The sequence below is a fragment of the Anguilla rostrata genome, chromosome 16 (genome assembly GCF_018555375.3).
Source record: "Anguilla rostrata isolate EN2019 chromosome 16, ASM1855537v3, whole genome shotgun sequence".
Lineage (NCBI taxonomy): Eukaryota > Metazoa > Chordata > Actinopteri > Anguilliformes > Anguillidae > Anguilla > Anguilla rostrata.
In genome coordinates, this window is record NC_057948.1 from 17075995 (window position 1) to 17092583 (window position 16589).

The window sequence follows — 16589 nt, forward strand, 5'->3', positions numbered from 1 at the left end:
GAACCAGAGAAGAGCCATCTCCCAATCTCCCAACGCTGGTAACGGACCTGGCGCTTGGAAAAGGATATTTCCCATTTTGTGCTGGAATCTAAGGTAGGGCACTACTGTTGTGTCCCTGTGCAAAACACTACACCTTGAAGTGCTTCAGTAAATATCCCTGTACGTGTGGATTATGAACAAAAAATAAAAATGAAAATGAGCCATCTAAAACACCCTGGAGCAAATCATTCATGCTTTTAGATTAATTTCAAAAGCTGTTTTAAATATGAATGTAATTCTGGAGTACCAGGCTAAAGCGTTTGAAGTGGAGCGATATGCCATTAAACCGCATTACGGACTGATGGACGTGCGCTGGACTACACTCGCCACATTAACCGCTCCGCGAATCAGCCGGGCAACGTGGACGAACTAGACGGGGAAAGAGCGCTAATGGGCTTCGCTCAACACGAGAAGTGCGCAAGTCAAGGGCAAATAAATATTACGTCTGCACAGTTCGCTAATGTTCACACATTTAGATGGAGCCGCAAGAAAATAAGTCTCATTAAATAACAAAAGATATCATTCCAGGCCCAGCAGAAAGCATCTGAATTACTACTTAAGGGGAATACTCAACCTATTATATCACTAAAAAATGAACGCATTTCTCAAATGAAGAGAAAAAATTCTAACAATTGCAATAATAACAGCTAAAATATCTAAAAAGCCAATTCCAGCCATTGTACACCACATGCTAACAATGGGTACAACCATACTAACCAGAGCGCAACAGGTTTTGTCTGTCTCCTCATTGTGTAGTAATACTACAAAGTGTTTCATGACAGCGACTCACGCTACCTGCTCCAAGGTGCAAAGATTGTTGCAGCTCATCAATCATTGGTCGATATTCCTCCAGGTCAGAATTAAAGAAGGAATTGTAGAGATCATTGCCACGGTAATGGAGGAACGTATTGCAGCCTCTCTAATGCTCGGAATGCACGCAACAAAAACAGAACTGTAGACCACAGATTTACGAGACCATTGTACTCCACTTCTCGATTTCATCCACCAAGTAAACCAGCTTCCTGTTGGCTCTCTCATTAGGTTTAAATGATCAACTCTGCAGCTTAGCCAGAAATACATAGTTGGGCCTGCATAGAACTAAAGAAATACCCAGGTGGCCATTCATAATTAGGTGTTGTGGTTCAGCCAAGATTAATGGGTGGTCCAGGATACCATTCAGATGGCTTTGGCCCACCCTGGCCCACCCTTCCCTACGCAGTAACACCTATATTCAGAATATAATGATAATGCAGAAATACCATATAAGCAACTGTGATCATTTTATTTTTTAAAACCAAACCTCCATTTTGAGTCATGGGATACCTTCTTTCATTCACAGATAAAATGAACCCCTGGAAACCTTAGTCAGGCTTACAGCTGGACATCCAGCACACCTATGACCAGTTAAAAAGGGGTAAATTTGAACCATACAAATATATACAGAAAAAATTATGTTTCCAGTTCATAATTGAGAATAAATTTGAAAACCCAAGTAGTGGTTCTTGTTACCTAAAACACAGGTCTCTATCCCTGGTCCTGAGCCATAAGTTCTGCTGGTCTTTGGCTAACTGATCAATTAGCACAGTGATCTTCATTCCTGGTCCCGTTGAGCCACAGGGTCTGCTGGTATTTGTTGTTACTCTGCACTTAACTGATCACTTAAAGCAGTCAATTACAGAGTTAAATCACCTCACTTAGTTCTTTGGGTCTGAACTGAATGCTGAAATGAAGGCTAAAACAAAAAACAGCACACTCTGCAGCCCACCAGGACCAGGAATAAACAGCACTGAATTAGTGTAGTTAACCATATGCAACTCACTACATTCGCTAGCGCCTGGTTGACCAGTGGGGTTCGCTGATACGCAATGAGACTGAAACCCTCCCATCCCCGGGTGACGCTGGAGCCAGCTGAGCATCGCCCTATGAGCGGCCAGCTGCAGGCAGCACTGCCATGGTCCAGATTTCCTCTCAGACTTTGGGGCCCATCTGTTCACTGCAACAGCGCCTTAACAAGATAAGCCTCTCGTCAGCCCCTTAATGCTTTCTTGAGTCTGGACCGGTTGCCGACTGAAAGTGAAAACATAAACCAGCAGACCCTGCGGCTCTCCAGGACCAGGATTTGGCTAGACGGAAATCTAGAAGGAAGATACTGCATGATAAAAATTTAATTAAGGCCAGTTCAAAAAAAAAAAGAATAAATAAGACTTTGGCTTGAACAGCTAGAACACCTGGAGGGTAATATTAGCCGTCAGTGCATGCTCTTGTTCAGATACTGCACAAACATGTTGGCTATCTGTCCGATGTTCTCGGTCGGATGCATCTTGGTGTAGCTGATGAACTGACGCCGAAGTTTGCGCAGCTCTGACATGTTGATATTCCTCGTCAGTTCTACGTGATCTTCGGGTTAAGAAAAACAAACGATGGTGAAGATGATGATGATGATGGTGAAGAAAACACATTTAAGGGGGGAAATTCTGTGATGTTTGTTAATGTGCAAGAGACAACCTGATAAATCCCCACACGTGCGCAACACCCCCAAAAACCTCACAAGGTAACTATATTTCACATGCCTGCATAAGCATGATGACTCATCTGTCTGTCCGTTCTGCTGCTGGAATACGTGAGGTGGGGGTGCTCACCAGTGAGGCCACTGGTGCGTGGGGGTGAAAAAGTGCCAGTGACACCGATGACACATGCCCCAGTGGCCTGTCAGTTAACTGCTTGACACGTCATGCAAAGTAACTTCCTTTACTAAACTATACACTGATGATGTGTTACAGAAAAACAGGTAATCCAGAAACCCTCATCAGTCCTGTGATGGCTTTCCACAGACTGATTTTACAGGACAGTGTCTGAGGTCTGACTGTTCACAAAAGCGCTCACACACACGATTAATGAATAAAACACAACTCTTAAGAATGTAATTATACGTATTACATATATAAATGACTATATATTTCATATAAGCCCAATAAACAATGTGTAGGAAGATTGTTAATGATCAGAGCACTGATAGACAAATGAACAGGCTGCTAAGCAAGCAGACAGATGCCCTTTCACTGCTGGATATGAAATGGTCATTTGGAGAAAGAACACTTAAAATGGCACTAATGATGCGTGTTAAGTGTCCATTAGAAACATCAAGAAGGTCTGTCTGACATTTCTCTTCACTTCGTACCGAGTCAAACAGATCTCGTCTTGTTTGCCCGCTTAAAATGTTGCATTGTTCTAATATAGAAAACCTACAGGTATCTATGGCAGCTGCCCATGAAAGTACTTCAAAGCTAAGACTGTAGGGTATAAAGAGGTAGTGGCTCACATCACACACTTTACAGGGGGAAGCAGGTTTGTCTAAGGTCTTCCAGGCCATTTACAAATACAACTGATACTATATCATAATAGGAGAACAATATTTATGCAGCTTATGGTTGTGCGGTGAGATTTAAGTAGTAACTGTGCAGGCAATAAGCCTGACAAAGGATATTTTTTCTGTGGCTCCAGGAACAACGATGAGATCCCCAGGGACAGACGTCTTCTGTGAGTTCAGAACGGCCTGCGAGGCATTCGTAAAAAATGATCAAAGATTCAAATGAGCATGAACATAACAACATAAAAACGAGTGTACTGTATCTTCCCATGTACACACCGTTGGTTAGGAGACAACTTGGGGCGAAAAGGCTCTGCTACCGGAGTTTATCTGAAATGAGCCTCAAGAGCTCGGGTACGGTTAGGTCCTGCAGTGCAGTGGTTTGCTTACTGCTTTAAAGAACAATAACAAGGTTTTTAAGCACTGCCTCATAGCACAGTATTTGTCACCAAAAATATGGGCCCTTAAATCCTTATATCCATAAACTCCCGTGAAGTGTGAGAACCTTAGAGTAAATGCACAAACAAAAATTAGAATTAACAAAGTTAGAACCAACAAAAATTCCACCTACCGTTAATACGTCCTGGGTAACTTTGTCCAGCTCGTATAAAAAGTTGGTGGATGACAGTGGCTGCTGCATTAGATGAGAGAGGCAGGTGAGTAGAGAACGCAGACAGGAAGCTTGTGTGTGGGTCATGAAACTTCTATACTGTCAGCCATCTTGTAATGAGTCTGCCCATGCATTATATAATCATTTTTCAGCAGTGTTACTTTTTCTGACAATTATTTCGTGATTAGATCTCCCTGCTGCAATAAAATGGGTTTCCTTACGCTCTGTGTTGATTGGTTCGGTGGAGGGGCTTTTCTGTGAAAGATGGCGCCTGCAATCGCTTCGAGGGGCAGCGCGTCGTCTTTCTGGATGGCAAACAGCGGGCTGTCCCATCGGTTCCGGGAGTCCGGGGCTTCGAACCTCATCACGAGACCGTCAAAACTGCAGGAACAGCAGAGGCGGAGCTACAGACACGGAATGGACACACTTTCATAGACCAGAAACAGCAACAGCACCACCTACTGTCTGTAAGCAAGCGTGCCGCTTACTGTAAATTCTGTAACCAGGAGCAAAATGGAGGAGGAGGTTAATAGGCAGACATACATTTAAATCCTCCACGTGTAATGGGAATTCCAATTGAATGGCGGTTTAACAACATCATTATTCACAAGACCAGCACTACACCTGACAGTGATCAACACTCACATCTCCTGTGTATACTGCTTATCTGGCTCTCTGCTTGCGTTCCATGACGAGCTATCCTCGGCCGAGGTCACACAGTAGACCTGCACAAACATATTTACACACACATGACTCAAGCACAAATTTACAACTTGTGTCAGTAAGAATTTGCTTATGACACGGAAAGCAAAAGGAATCTTATCAGACCTTTAAGTGTGAACTGCCATACGTTCTGCAAAGCTCTAACACAAACTCAGAGTGACAAGCTATGTTAGCTGTCCTGCCTGTAGGCCTTAATTAGGAGGTGTGTGTATGGGGGAAGGGAGTACTGCTGTTGGGTTGTTGGGGAGAGGCTAGTATCCACCATATACCTTGTCTGTGCTGTGTTGTGTTAGGACACCCATTAAATTGAGGCAGTTCTGCATGCAGTATCTAGCAACAGTGCATAAAGTGACTGTTTTTTTCCCATGGTGCGTAGGACTGCCTGCCGCCGTGGGCTATGCGTGGCAAATTGTGGTCACTCACTCACTCACTCATGGACGACATGAGAGGGACATTTGGTGGAACGCATGCCCAGGTGGTGCTGCGTTTAGTAGGATGCATGCGCAGGTGCATCTCCCAAAATCACTTCAAACGGCACAAGATTTTTAAGCACAGCTTTATCGCCTAACATGTTAGCGTTTCGCCTACTTTAGTTAACCTAGTTAGCACGTACCACTGATACAGATGTATGGACACACGGAGGACAACAAATAACATTACAGAGGTGAGGACATGCCATAGCTAGCTAACTATATAGTTAGCCAAGTTTTACTCATGACACTTTGTATAGGTGCGCCGTGGGTCTAGACGGTTTCGTGCCTGTTTGTTCTTACTTACCAGACAGTGCGGAGTCTGTGTGTGCTTGATTAGGCAAAAGAGTTCATATCTGTAACCTGAAAAATTATACAAATATGGGGAGTAGACAACTATTAGTTAAACCACCAACTTTTCAAGTACATAACATCAGATTCCATCGTTCCATCCCAAAATGCAAGCCCATAGACCACTGAAAAATCCAGTTTGGAATATGATTCAAATTCGATCAACTCAATTTATGTAGTTTAAATGTATAATCTATAACATACAAATTTATCATTTATAACACAGAATGTTATTAAAATGAAGATACATGCATAGCGTTTCATTTATGATAAAATCTGAATTTGTATTGATTGATTTTCCCCTTAAACAGACCTATTTTAGGACTATTCTGCAACAATAGAATACTCTGCAACAGTACACTGTCATTTCTTTCAAATACACTTACATTACATTCTCTCCTTCTTTAGGGGCGTCCTGTCATGTGTTCTTGTATATTTATGACATGTCTAGGCCTATATTGTTGACTGTCTTTACAAATCACATTTCAGTATCCAAATATTCTAAATCAAATAATAAAATGACATGTGATGTTAAAACACAGAAATAATGAAACAATAGACACTAAATGAGAGTATAACCTCATTTACCTTTAATGTAATTCAGTGAATCCAAGATCACAATATCATCTTTGCTGACCTTCCTATAGTGACAAACAGAACATCATTAGAATTATCCTTGAGTTATAACAAGTCTGTAAAACTATTTGGAATGTCTTCAGTCTTTTTAATCACCAGACTAATATGTTGTCCTTTACACCAAGAGGATATTCAAGAGCTAATGCGTTTCCATGACGAAAACATTGTGGCATTCAAATCACTGACAAGTCATGTCTCTATACAAGCCCAAGGCAAAATAAAAATTTTACGGTACTATGTAATGTAGCTGGATGGCCAGGTTAGGTTTTTAATGCAAACTTTAACCTAACTGGTTTAATCAAAACTCCAGGCATCCCCGGAGTCATTATTTTCTCTAGATTTGGTGATTTTGAAAAATGTTGGTAATTGTCCATGACACAGAAGATAACCCACCGCTCCACTTCTGCACGCAAGGATCCTCTGAGATTCTTCTCTTTTTGAGAGTCTACGCAGAAACAAAATTGTTCAGTTCTTATGTGTTGTCAAATCCTTCTTAGTGTGTGTACGTAACGTAGCTTCCACTAATACGCATTGCCCACACAAACAAAACATTTCACACGTTTGTCCAGTTTACTGAGCGCAACATTTATGTAAGCCTATTTCTTACTCCTTTTGCCAGGGTAGCCCAAATACAGAGGAGATCGTAAGCTAGTTAGCAGTATAATTGACATTACCTAACAATAGATGGTACACATTTTAAAGCTAGCTAGCCACCTAACAAACGCGCAAGTACGCTCTCGCAGGACATCAACACGACACCAGCAAGTCAGCGCCGATCTTACCTGCATATACGGAGTTATTGATAATACCCACTGTTTCGTCTCCAACAACAAAAACTTTACGCTCGGTGCTTTTCAAAAAATATTCCTTTAATTCCTCTGCTCTTCGGCTTTTGCCACTACAGGGAAAACCACACATCACGATTAAAGGCATTTTCACATGTGGAAGAGATCTACGCTACCATACTAAACATCCGCCATAATAAACCGGAAGTGGTAAGCGCCAATCCAGAGCAGAGGCCTGTCATTGGTCTGTAGTAGCCAATAGTAGTAGCTGTGGTCTGTAGGCGCGGCGTGCTCACAGCAAAGTCGCCCATATAAAGTGTAGAAGCACGAAAACGTTACTTTTTAATGCTGAAATGTGCACGTTATTTTTTGCATTTTTATTTTGTCAGCCCATTATGTGTTATGTGATGTGCAAACGTGCCATTGTCTTTACAGTGTAGTCAGGTGATTCCCTTTCTCATCTTATTTGCATTTTTTTTTCTGTAAATAGCAAATTTACACATTTTTGTGACGTTTTCTGAGACTATTTGCTGCACAACATAACAAATAGAATTTCGAATGGTTTTTGATTGTATTGTTGTCCTTTCTTGGGCTCAATCCAGTGACAGGGCTCCTGAAAGCTTTCCCGTTTCCCCCTTGGGGCTTGATCTGCAAACTACATTAAAGTGCAGTTGGTACTAATTTAAGATAATGGCTTATAATGAACTGGTAAGGGCATGTGTCAGTGTACGTCACTTTAATTACTGAAAACTGCATTTTCAAATGAACATTTTGAACTTTATTTAAAGCTTGAATTTAAAACTCTGTCTATACAAACAAGTGTCTTTATTGAAATATAAAATTTCACAAATACAATGTTGACAACGTAACATTTTGACTTGTCTCATTTAATAGACTATGTAATATTAACATTAATACAGTAACTCACAATGAACATAAGAAGATATATCACTATTGAATCATAGTGAGCCAATTTCAATACTGTTCCTAAATCCTCAACATAAATCCTTCAGAGATTTATTGTATAAATTCCCAAGCCCATGCCAGAACTGATCTTCACACAGATTCCTTTGTCATTCAGGTCAGAGGAAATGGGACCGATGTAATCACTTTCTGCTGTTTCGAATGTAGCTCTCCAGTATCTTCAAGATAAAGTCTGTGTCCTGCAATATGAAGACAATTCCGTCAAAAACACATTACAGGCATTAACACCGTTATGAAAAAGTAAGAAACAGGAAACAATTGGCCTTCTGTATCTAATAAAAAGTATTGTGGAAATACTGTTACATTTAAAAAGCTGTATAATTCAGGGCTAAATTCAACCTTCTAAAGGATAGACGTATGTTGTGGAGCTCACATCTGCATTTAGGCATATATATACAGTGGTATGCAAAGGTTTGGAAACCCCTGGTCAAATTGCATGTCTTGGTGAATCTTTAAGAGAAAAGAACATGCCATTTATTTCCTGAATTTAACAGCTTGAAAAAAAATGAAACAGTACCATAAATGTGGCATGTACAAGAATTTAAGCATTTGGGCTTCAATTAAGCCAAGTACGGGAAATTCTAGAGCTTAATAAATGCTCTGGCCCTTCTAACCTCTAGGGGTTTTGTACTTACTTTCAACAGCCATGAGCTCCTCAAAGCAGCTGACTGAGGACTTGAAAATAAAGATGATTGACTCTTACAAATGATGGGAAGGCTATGAGATAGGGTGACCATATATTGCATTTAAAAAAGAGGACGGGGCAGGCAGGCTTTATGAACATAATACTAGGCTATTTGTTTGTTTAGATACGGTCTATGGAACAAGCATAAACCTAACTGACATTTTTAGGAAATTAGAAATCCCATGGAACAGTCATCAGAACAAAACCTTTCCTGTGATCTCATCAAAAAAATAAACATCAAAGTATGCAACACAACGCAACACACAAGATAAGCCAATAACTTCTTGGAACAAAGTGCTGTGGACTGATGAAACAAATTGAACTCTTTGGCCACAACCACCAAGAGACATTTGGAGGAAGCATGTTAAAAAAAAACACCTTGCCAACCATTGGTTTTCGATGGATCTATAATGTTTTGGGGTTGTGTGGAAGCACAGTTGTGTAGGTAGAAAGAAAAATTGTTTTATAACTTAATATCTACAAATCCCTGACGCTAATATCTCAGAGTCAGTAAATAAATTGAAACTGAAAACAGGTTGAATGTTACAAGACAATGCTCCAGAATAACTCAAAACCAACCATGAACATAACTTATACGGGGAGAAACGTTTGGTAGCTATCACTTCTGCCAAAGGAGGAAGTACAGTGTCCAAACGTTTACACATTCCACATTTACTGTTATTTTTTCAATCTGTTAAATTCAGCAAATAAAAAGTAACAGTGCATTGAAACTTACAGAAATAAATCAGTTTAAGTTTGTTCCTGCAGGGGTAGTTAACTTTCTTCCCTTACAAAATCAAGAAAACACGAAATTTGACTAGTGTAGGGCTGCCCAAGGTTTTTTATACCACTGCATTTATACATTACATAAAAAGCACAATCTTATGAAAAAGCATCCATTGCAGTCGTTAGTATTCGAACTTATTCACTCGGGATAAAAATAATGCGAAATGAAGACTTCAAGCTTACGTACCATGACACACTGTTCTATACGATGTGGTTTAGAGACTACAACACAATCAGAACAGAGAACTCCAGCACCTCAATTCAATTTTTCGACGTTTTAAAGCAATTTGTTGCAGCTTATAATTTTGTTGCTTCACCTGGTCGTTGGTATCTTGTTTCCCCTGGGTGTCCTGAAGGCGAGCCTGGAGGGCTATTTTCAGAACCTCTTGCGATATCAGCTCCCTCAGGTCCGAGTTAAGAGCCACTTGGACTGGATTCATTGCCGGCTCACCAGGAGACCCCAGCAATGAGCTATCCACAACACTCTTCTTTCCCATGAAATGTCCTCATAAGTTTAAAGACAGAAAAAATAGAATGTAATTAAAGTTGATCTCAGAACTTGCAGGCAACATTCGGAATAGATACACATCATGAGTGTTATGTAGGCTATAGTGCTATTACTCACAATTTTACGGATATAGCTGAATTATTCGTTGGAAGGATGGCATATATCGCAAATTTGCTAAAATAAAATACAATATAATAGAATACCAAAATAAAATAAAATAAAACTATACACAAATGTCTGAGAAAAAAACACGTATGGAGCTGCGGTTGCCTCTATCTTACCGGTTGCCCATAGATTCCCTCGCGGATTCACTTTGATTTTTGCAAATTTGTTTCTTAGTTCAGTTAGATCGAGGCTTACTGAAGTGGTCGTGGAAATGTAAGAGAATATGATAAAGTAGGTGAGGAGCCCAAGCTGGTGAACCTTGTTCAATGTTACTCCGGCCATTTCTTACTGAAAAACACAATGGTATTGTGCAAAAATCCCCTGGACCTCACCTGGAGAAAGCTTTCGACATGTAACTAAATTCAGAATATATATAGACACGCCTATCCTTCCCTGACGGTTTCGTCCTGCGGTATCTCCGCTCCAACATTTATGTGATTCCTATTGGGTGGGCTTTTTTTAGGATTCTCATTAATGAAGTCATGTCTTACGTGCGTCCACTTATGAACCACAGGTTTTCTTTGTTCTGTTCTCTTCAGCCATTTAAATGCACAGGCAAGCGCACAAGATCAATGCGGCGTGAGCGTCATAACTGAAAGTGAATCAAAAGTTTCTTTCTGAATGAAATGACACATTTATTAATTTGCATTTCAAGTATTCATTCATTTGCACTATTAAGGATAAACAACGCAATTATGTTGCCATATAATGAAAAATATAGTCTATCCTAGCCTACTTAATTTTAATAAATGCAATCACACCAAAATAAATAAAAAATACATTTTGCTTACAACATTCTGGCTATATATCCCTCTGTGGTCAAAAGGATAACAATTGTATTCCTTAATACAAATGAATATAATCTATATATCACGTAGACCTAAGTTTCTTACCGCGTTAGTCTCTAGCTTATGCGTAGTAAAATGCTGAAAATATCAGAATAGCCTTCCATTAACGCATCTCCTTATATGGAAAATTTATTTTGTTCGGGAAAGAAACAGGCAGGTACAGGCAATAGCCTACATTTCAAATAAAAATAGCGAAAAGGAAAATAGCAATAATAAATAATAAATAGGCTAAATACATATCACGCAGTCATAAACATAAGCTTTAAACCAAGGGAACAAGGTAATGCATTAAATGATGAGCTCAATCAAACAGCTAAAGGGGAATGTGAGTTGAAAGAATGCAGCCTAATACATTATTAAATATATGTTTTACAGAACGAAGCACCTTTCCACGATCACTCAGCAGCTCGCCCAGTGATGAGGTGATGATGAAGACCAACGAGTCGCGCATCAATTGCTAACGCATCATTAAGAGAAAAATATGCTAATAGTTTTCGGTAGGTTTCGGAGTTCTGTGCCGCTGATGTGCCTATGATGGAGAACAGCTTGTTGCTATCAATTCAAAGAGTATTGGCCAAGTCAGATTGTTCAGTTCACTAGGCCACATCAGGTCTCGGGGGGTTATTTATGGTCAGTCACGTATTAATGAGATCCATCAGAGTAACTTAAGCAAAGCAATAGTGAACTATCCTGTTAACTAGCCTACTATAGGCTACATTAAAAATTAGGCCATGTCATTCCATGTCCGCAAAAAAAGAAAAAAATATTAAAAGAAAAGGTTTCATTCCATCTTACATTATAGCATTAAAAAAATGCTTAGACCTCTACATTTTCATTGAATAATGTTGTTTCTTTGGTTATGGACCAGGTACTCTGGATCGCCCCCACTGCATTGATATTGCGGGTGAACATAGCCTATCTTACCTCTACCTAGATTATTGCTTTCCTCAACATAACATTGTTCGGATCCAATTCGCCGTTTCGTTTTCTCAATACCATTTGATTTTCAAGCGACCAGGACCATCCGGGACATTGGCGTTATTGAAAATCTCTTTTTGCATTCCAGTAGTAACCTACAAGAAAGTTATTTTATTTTTTTTATTTTTCGTTGAACCTCAAATTGACTTTCTATTAGGCCTACTGAAACAACTCCAAATCACGAGTCGCGACAGTTTGCTGCTGTGGCACATTGTTTAGGCGTTGCTGTCAGGATGCTCAGAGAACCTTTCTTGCTCAACGTTGTAACGTACGTCTATTTGGTTTCACTGGGCATCGCCACAAGAGCTCGCTTCGCTCTCATTGGAACGTAGCCTATTACAGCGAGAGAGCCATGCACCTGACCAGCAGCTAACGGGCAGTCAAAGCTGTCATCCGTTGGCGGTCCGTCTCTGAGAGTAAATGGTCTTGATCTTTAAAAAGAATTAGGGACAACCTCTACCACCTCTTGTTTGTCGTTTATCATCTTCGTCAGGTCAGGCTGCTAAATGCTAAATTAATCAGCCGCACCGCATCTTTTCATAACAGGACCGTGATCTTTGCTATTCAGACAAATCAGTTGTTATTTTCCGCAGTTTCAATGTGCTAATTGGCACTTGTGTTTAATGCCAAGTAAGCGTGTAAAGCAACGTAAATAAAACCAGGTCCCCATCCAATACGCTTGTATAGCAACATTATTTCACTATCATACCGTCATTAAAATATGCATTCAATCACAAACTGAAATAAGAGACTAATTAAATATTGTTATCGACTTACAGTTTTTTCCAGAAATGCCACATTTTCAACTCTAATTCACACCAGATTTGGAAGCTGCATATGGTAAGTTATTACAAAAAAAAAAAAATCCAGCAATATGCTAAAGTCTTGCATGTGAATGTAAACAAATCAACAAAAATGGCAAGTATATAGGCTATAAAAACTCTGGAGGCAGATATTACATTTTATCTGTGGAATCTGAACTAGATTATTTTTTGCCTACATCCCAACTAAATGATTGTGATTCAAGACGATGAATCTTTTTCTGTCTCATAACAACCTCATATTCCCTAGGATTCTAATAAGCCACTGCTCTGTTAGCTGAAGGTCCTCTGCACCTTTAATGTTCTGCATATGCTGTGTCTTCATATCTTACAGTGAAGAATTCAGAAATATGTCTCAAACCATTGGTTTTTAATACACAATAAAAAAACAAAACAATTAAATGCGTTGAAACATAACCTGATATGTCATGGCAGTTTACCAGTGCACAAATAAGTTTTTCAGAACAAGCAAGCCATGAAAAAAATGCTAATGCAAAAAAAGCAGTACCAAAGTCATAAAATGAGACCTTACAGAACCCATCTTTATTGTGAAAAAAGTGATATCCCAATCTTAGAAATAAATGACTAATTCTAAAGCTTGGGTCTTGCAACGTATGCAAAAACCCCAGTCAGAGAGACGAAACCAATCATTTCCTTCCAAATCCCAGGTGCAGCTTCAGTTCTAACAGCAGCTGAACGGCTGTATCCAACCAAAGCCTTTCCTGAATGAGAGGCGGTTTGGAATGAACTCTGCTGGGGATTCGCTGACACGCAGCCGCCTTCACTCCCGATGAACCAATACAAAGAGGCCAAGCAGGAACAGCACGGCGTACTGGGGGGGTGCAGGCAAGAGAGCATGGCGTTAGAACAGAGCCAATGACACTGGTGAAAAATGTGATTGGTACTGGAAATATATTTTAAAAAAATATAAAACATGGGGGGGGTCTTACCTTGAATTTCGGGTAGTCGTTCATCAGAATTGTAACAATTCCTATGTATGGCACAAACCTGCAGGAAATAGTTTGATGTTATAAACAAGGATTATTCCTGCAGTTCCTGGATTTTGCATACCGCTGCATTTTCTTCAGTTTTTTAGCACACTTACAAGCCCAGAGCTATTATATGATGCCAGACAGCTTAACAAACTGCATCCCTCTCCACGTAATGTTGTGTTGTGAGCATTTTGGTGCAAAATGGCTATTTCACCCATAAATTTTTTCCATGGAAGGCACTGTATAGATAAAATGTATAAAGCATTTTCTTATAATATACCCCACTATACACACTAACTCTATTCAAAAGCTAAAGTCAACAGATCCTTTTAAAAGTAGCCATTAAACCCATTCAAAACAAATTTAACAGAGGCAACACATCATATTGGTGAAATAACAAAAATATCAGCTTTCACTACTTATTTGGTTGCCAGAATAGGACAGAAGTTATTTTTGTTCACTTTTTCCCCTCACAAAGTTTGGTTCAGTTGTGTTTTTTTGTTCTTTCAAAAGAACAATCAAATAGTTCATGAGTGAAATACTGAACTGTGTACTGTGTTGTTCCAGTCTAGTGAACTGCGTATACGAGAGCCCATTGGCACTCTGGCTGTTCTTTTTTTAATGTTAATAAATGAAATCTAACTGATTTGACTGTAGTGCAGACAGGTGTTACAGGCAGGTGTTTGACTACCAGGTGTTGCAGACAGGTGTTGCCTGCAGCTGGGAGGGACTCACCCTCGGGCTCTCCCCACCACATCCTTCTTCTCCAGCCAGTGCTGGCCCTGTTTGTACAGCCCTCTGTCGTCCACTGAATTATTGTCACCCTTGGTTAAGAACTTGATATCTCCATTTTCTCTGTGGGTGGTGTAAAAGAAAACTTCAAACAGCAGCACAGAGGTGGATATTTTCTAGCAAATCTAATGTTGGGGAAAATCCAACCTTGATACACAAACACTGGAATGCATTCTTTAAACTGAAGACTCAAAAAAGACCACCAATGAAAGTAACGGCATAAATGCACCGACTTACCAGTTCCTACAAGTGTTCAATGCAAATTTTTCTCATGATCAGTCTTGCTCAGATTACAATCATTTCCTCATTAAACACAATAAGGTTGCCAGCAGCATAAAGGCATTTGCCTCTGGGGTAATTTCGCCATGTTCATGGAAATATTCCTGCCCTATTTGAAAAGCATTTCTTTGAATAATGTTCACCCCAAAGTTTCAAAGGCCAGTGACAACTGCTGGCCCATCCCACAGCTGGGGATTTATTCATTTCACCCCCCCCCCCCATTTAACATTTCTGACTTACTTTTCATGAATTTTAAGCACTCTGTGCACAATTGGGATTTCTCTTCCCTCTATCCTGAAGACCACAATCTCTCCAACTCTAATGGGATCTTCCACTCTGTTGGTCAGGAAGAGCAGATCTCCCCGGTAGAACGCCGGCTCCATACTTCCACTGCAACCACAAAACAACAAAACTGTGCAGATTCCTCCAACCAAGTGATGGGAGAAGGAGGCTTCAGGAAACACAAAATGAGTGGAGCCGTCATGGCATACCCATGTTTCACTTATCTGAACCAATCGTAGGGTTTATCTATGGAGAGCAATGTCTTTATCATGACAGTGTGCTTCACAGCACATGATGACTAAAACCAGAGGGGTCCATGATGCTACACACAATCACTAAATAGTTTGAAGCTTTGTAGTTCTACATAAAGAAACTCGCAAAATGCTTACCTTAGTACTACCACAATCGGACTCTCACTGCCTGTCACAACCATAAGTCCTTTCCAAATCATTAGGGCTGAGGATACAATCATGCCAAAGTTCAGCACCTGATAGTACAGCTGAAATGGAAGACAAATAAATTACTAGCAATAACTGGAAAATGCACAAATAATCACTTCCATGAGACATACGTTTGGTCCAATGATTCAATGTTTGCTTACAGCCATATGATCCTGTTGGAATAAATTCTAAATAATAAAATGTAATTGATATGGATTAAGTTAACAGAAAGAGAAACGGTTTTATGAAATAAAAATAATTAGCATGTTGCTACTGACAACTGGCAACGGGTAGTAGTTTCATGCAGTTATGCAAGCAAATATAATGAAGTTACTTGGATGACAAAGTGTAACTTATCAAAAAAAATTAAATTGGTTGGTTGAAATTTTTGCTAGCTGGCACTCTACAGGCTATACTGCTCGCGTAATCAACCAGCATGCTTGCTACCTCTAAACTAGATAGCCAGCAAATTTCCGACACCTGACTAACGGCACGGACAGGATAACGGAACTGACAACACGCCAGACGATATTTCATCGTTCATGCAATCATTCATTTAAAAATAATTGCAGCGATCAATTTCCCTTGGCACATATTAGCGCAGCTGACAATCTGTAGCTAATGTTACATGTTCACTAACTGAGCTAACAAGTAGATCACTTAGCCAGCTAAGGCGACGTGTTACAATAACGAATGCAAGCGCATCCTGCAACCTGGCCGTCACTTATTCGCTAGCGGAGACGTTAGTTGGGTAGACTTACCTGGCGTTTATTCATCCGCCTCACGTCATCGAAGAAGTCCATAGAAAGCATATTGCAGGCTAATTTTCTATACCACAAAACAAAATGAATTTGGACTCAATTTAAAAGTAAAAAACAAAACGGAAAATTCACAAGCATTTGACAACTGCCAGTTTTTCCGGTGTTCAACCACCGGAAGCTCCACCCACCGTTAAAAAACTTTATTGACAGTCTTAACGGAAGTTGGATGCGGGCAGTCCCCCCTTCTGATTATCTTCCGCACACTGATCTGATCAAAATACACTTAA

At 39.9% G+C, this 16589-nt stretch overlaps 2 protein-coding genes across 3 annotated transcripts; both read right to left on the reverse strand.

Annotated features, from left to right (window-relative positions):
- Positions 1–1302: 1302 nt before the first annotated feature.
- kti12 (KTI12 chromatin associated homolog) lies at positions 1303–7206 on the reverse strand. 2 transcript variants are annotated; one of them, XM_064312249.1, is made up of 9 exons: positions 6979–7204; positions 6590–6641; positions 6149–6201; positions 5517–5572; positions 4662–4741; positions 4238–4397; positions 3978–4040; positions 3524–3592; positions 1303–2431 (listed from the first exon to the last, which is right to left on the reverse strand). In XM_064312249.1, the coding sequence occupies exons 1-9, from the start codon at positions 7127–7129 to the stop codon at positions 2288–2290; spliced, it is 828 nt and encodes a 275-aa protein (XP_064168319.1). In that variant the 5' UTR covers positions 7130–7204; the 3' UTR covers positions 1303–2287. The 2 variants fall into 2 exon arrangements, with proteins under 2 accessions (XP_064168319.1, XP_064168320.1); XM_064312250.1 differs by lacking the exons at positions 1303–2431; positions 3524–3592 and adding an exon at positions 3604–3798 and having other exon boundaries at positions 6979–7206.
- A 5899-nt stretch (positions 7207–13105) lies between these two features.
- On the reverse strand, positions 13106–16497 carry sec11a (SEC11 homolog A, signal peptidase complex subunit). Its single transcript, XM_064314012.1, has 6 exons — positions 16303–16497; positions 15491–15600; positions 15060–15209; positions 14484–14603; positions 13707–13764; positions 13106–13588 (listed from the first exon to the last, which is right to left on the reverse strand). The coding sequence occupies exons 1-6, from the start codon at positions 16351–16353 to the stop codon at positions 13538–13540; spliced, it is 540 nt and encodes a 179-aa protein (XP_064170082.1). The 5' UTR covers positions 16354–16497; the 3' UTR covers positions 13106–13537.
- Between the last annotated feature and the right edge of the window lie 92 nt (positions 16498–16589).

Coding starts and splice junctions, on each gene's coding strand:
- sec11a (XM_064314012.1), bottom strand. CDS start 16,353: ATGCTTTCTATGGACTTCTTCGATGACGTGAGGCGGATGAATAAACGC. Junction 15,210..15,490: donor CCGATTGTGGTAGTACTAAG/GTAAGCATTTTG, acceptor TTGTGGTTGCAG/TGGAAGTATGGAGCCGGCGT. Junction 13,589..13,706: donor ACGACTACCCGAAATTCAAG/GTAAGACCCCCC, acceptor GCACCCCCCCAG/TACGCCGTGCTGTTCCTGCT.
- kti12 (XM_064312249.1), bottom strand. CDS start 7,129: ATGCCTTTAATCGTGATGTGTGGTTTTCCCTGTAGTGGCAAAAGCCGA. Junction 4,398..4,661: donor AAGCAGTATACACAGGAGAT/GTGAGTGTTGAT, acceptor CTGTTCCTGCAG/TTTTGACGGTCTCGTGATGA. Junction 2,432..3,523: donor TTCCTGGAGCCACAGAAAAA/ATATCCTTTGTC, acceptor CCCGAAGATCAC/GTAGAACTGACGAGGAATAT.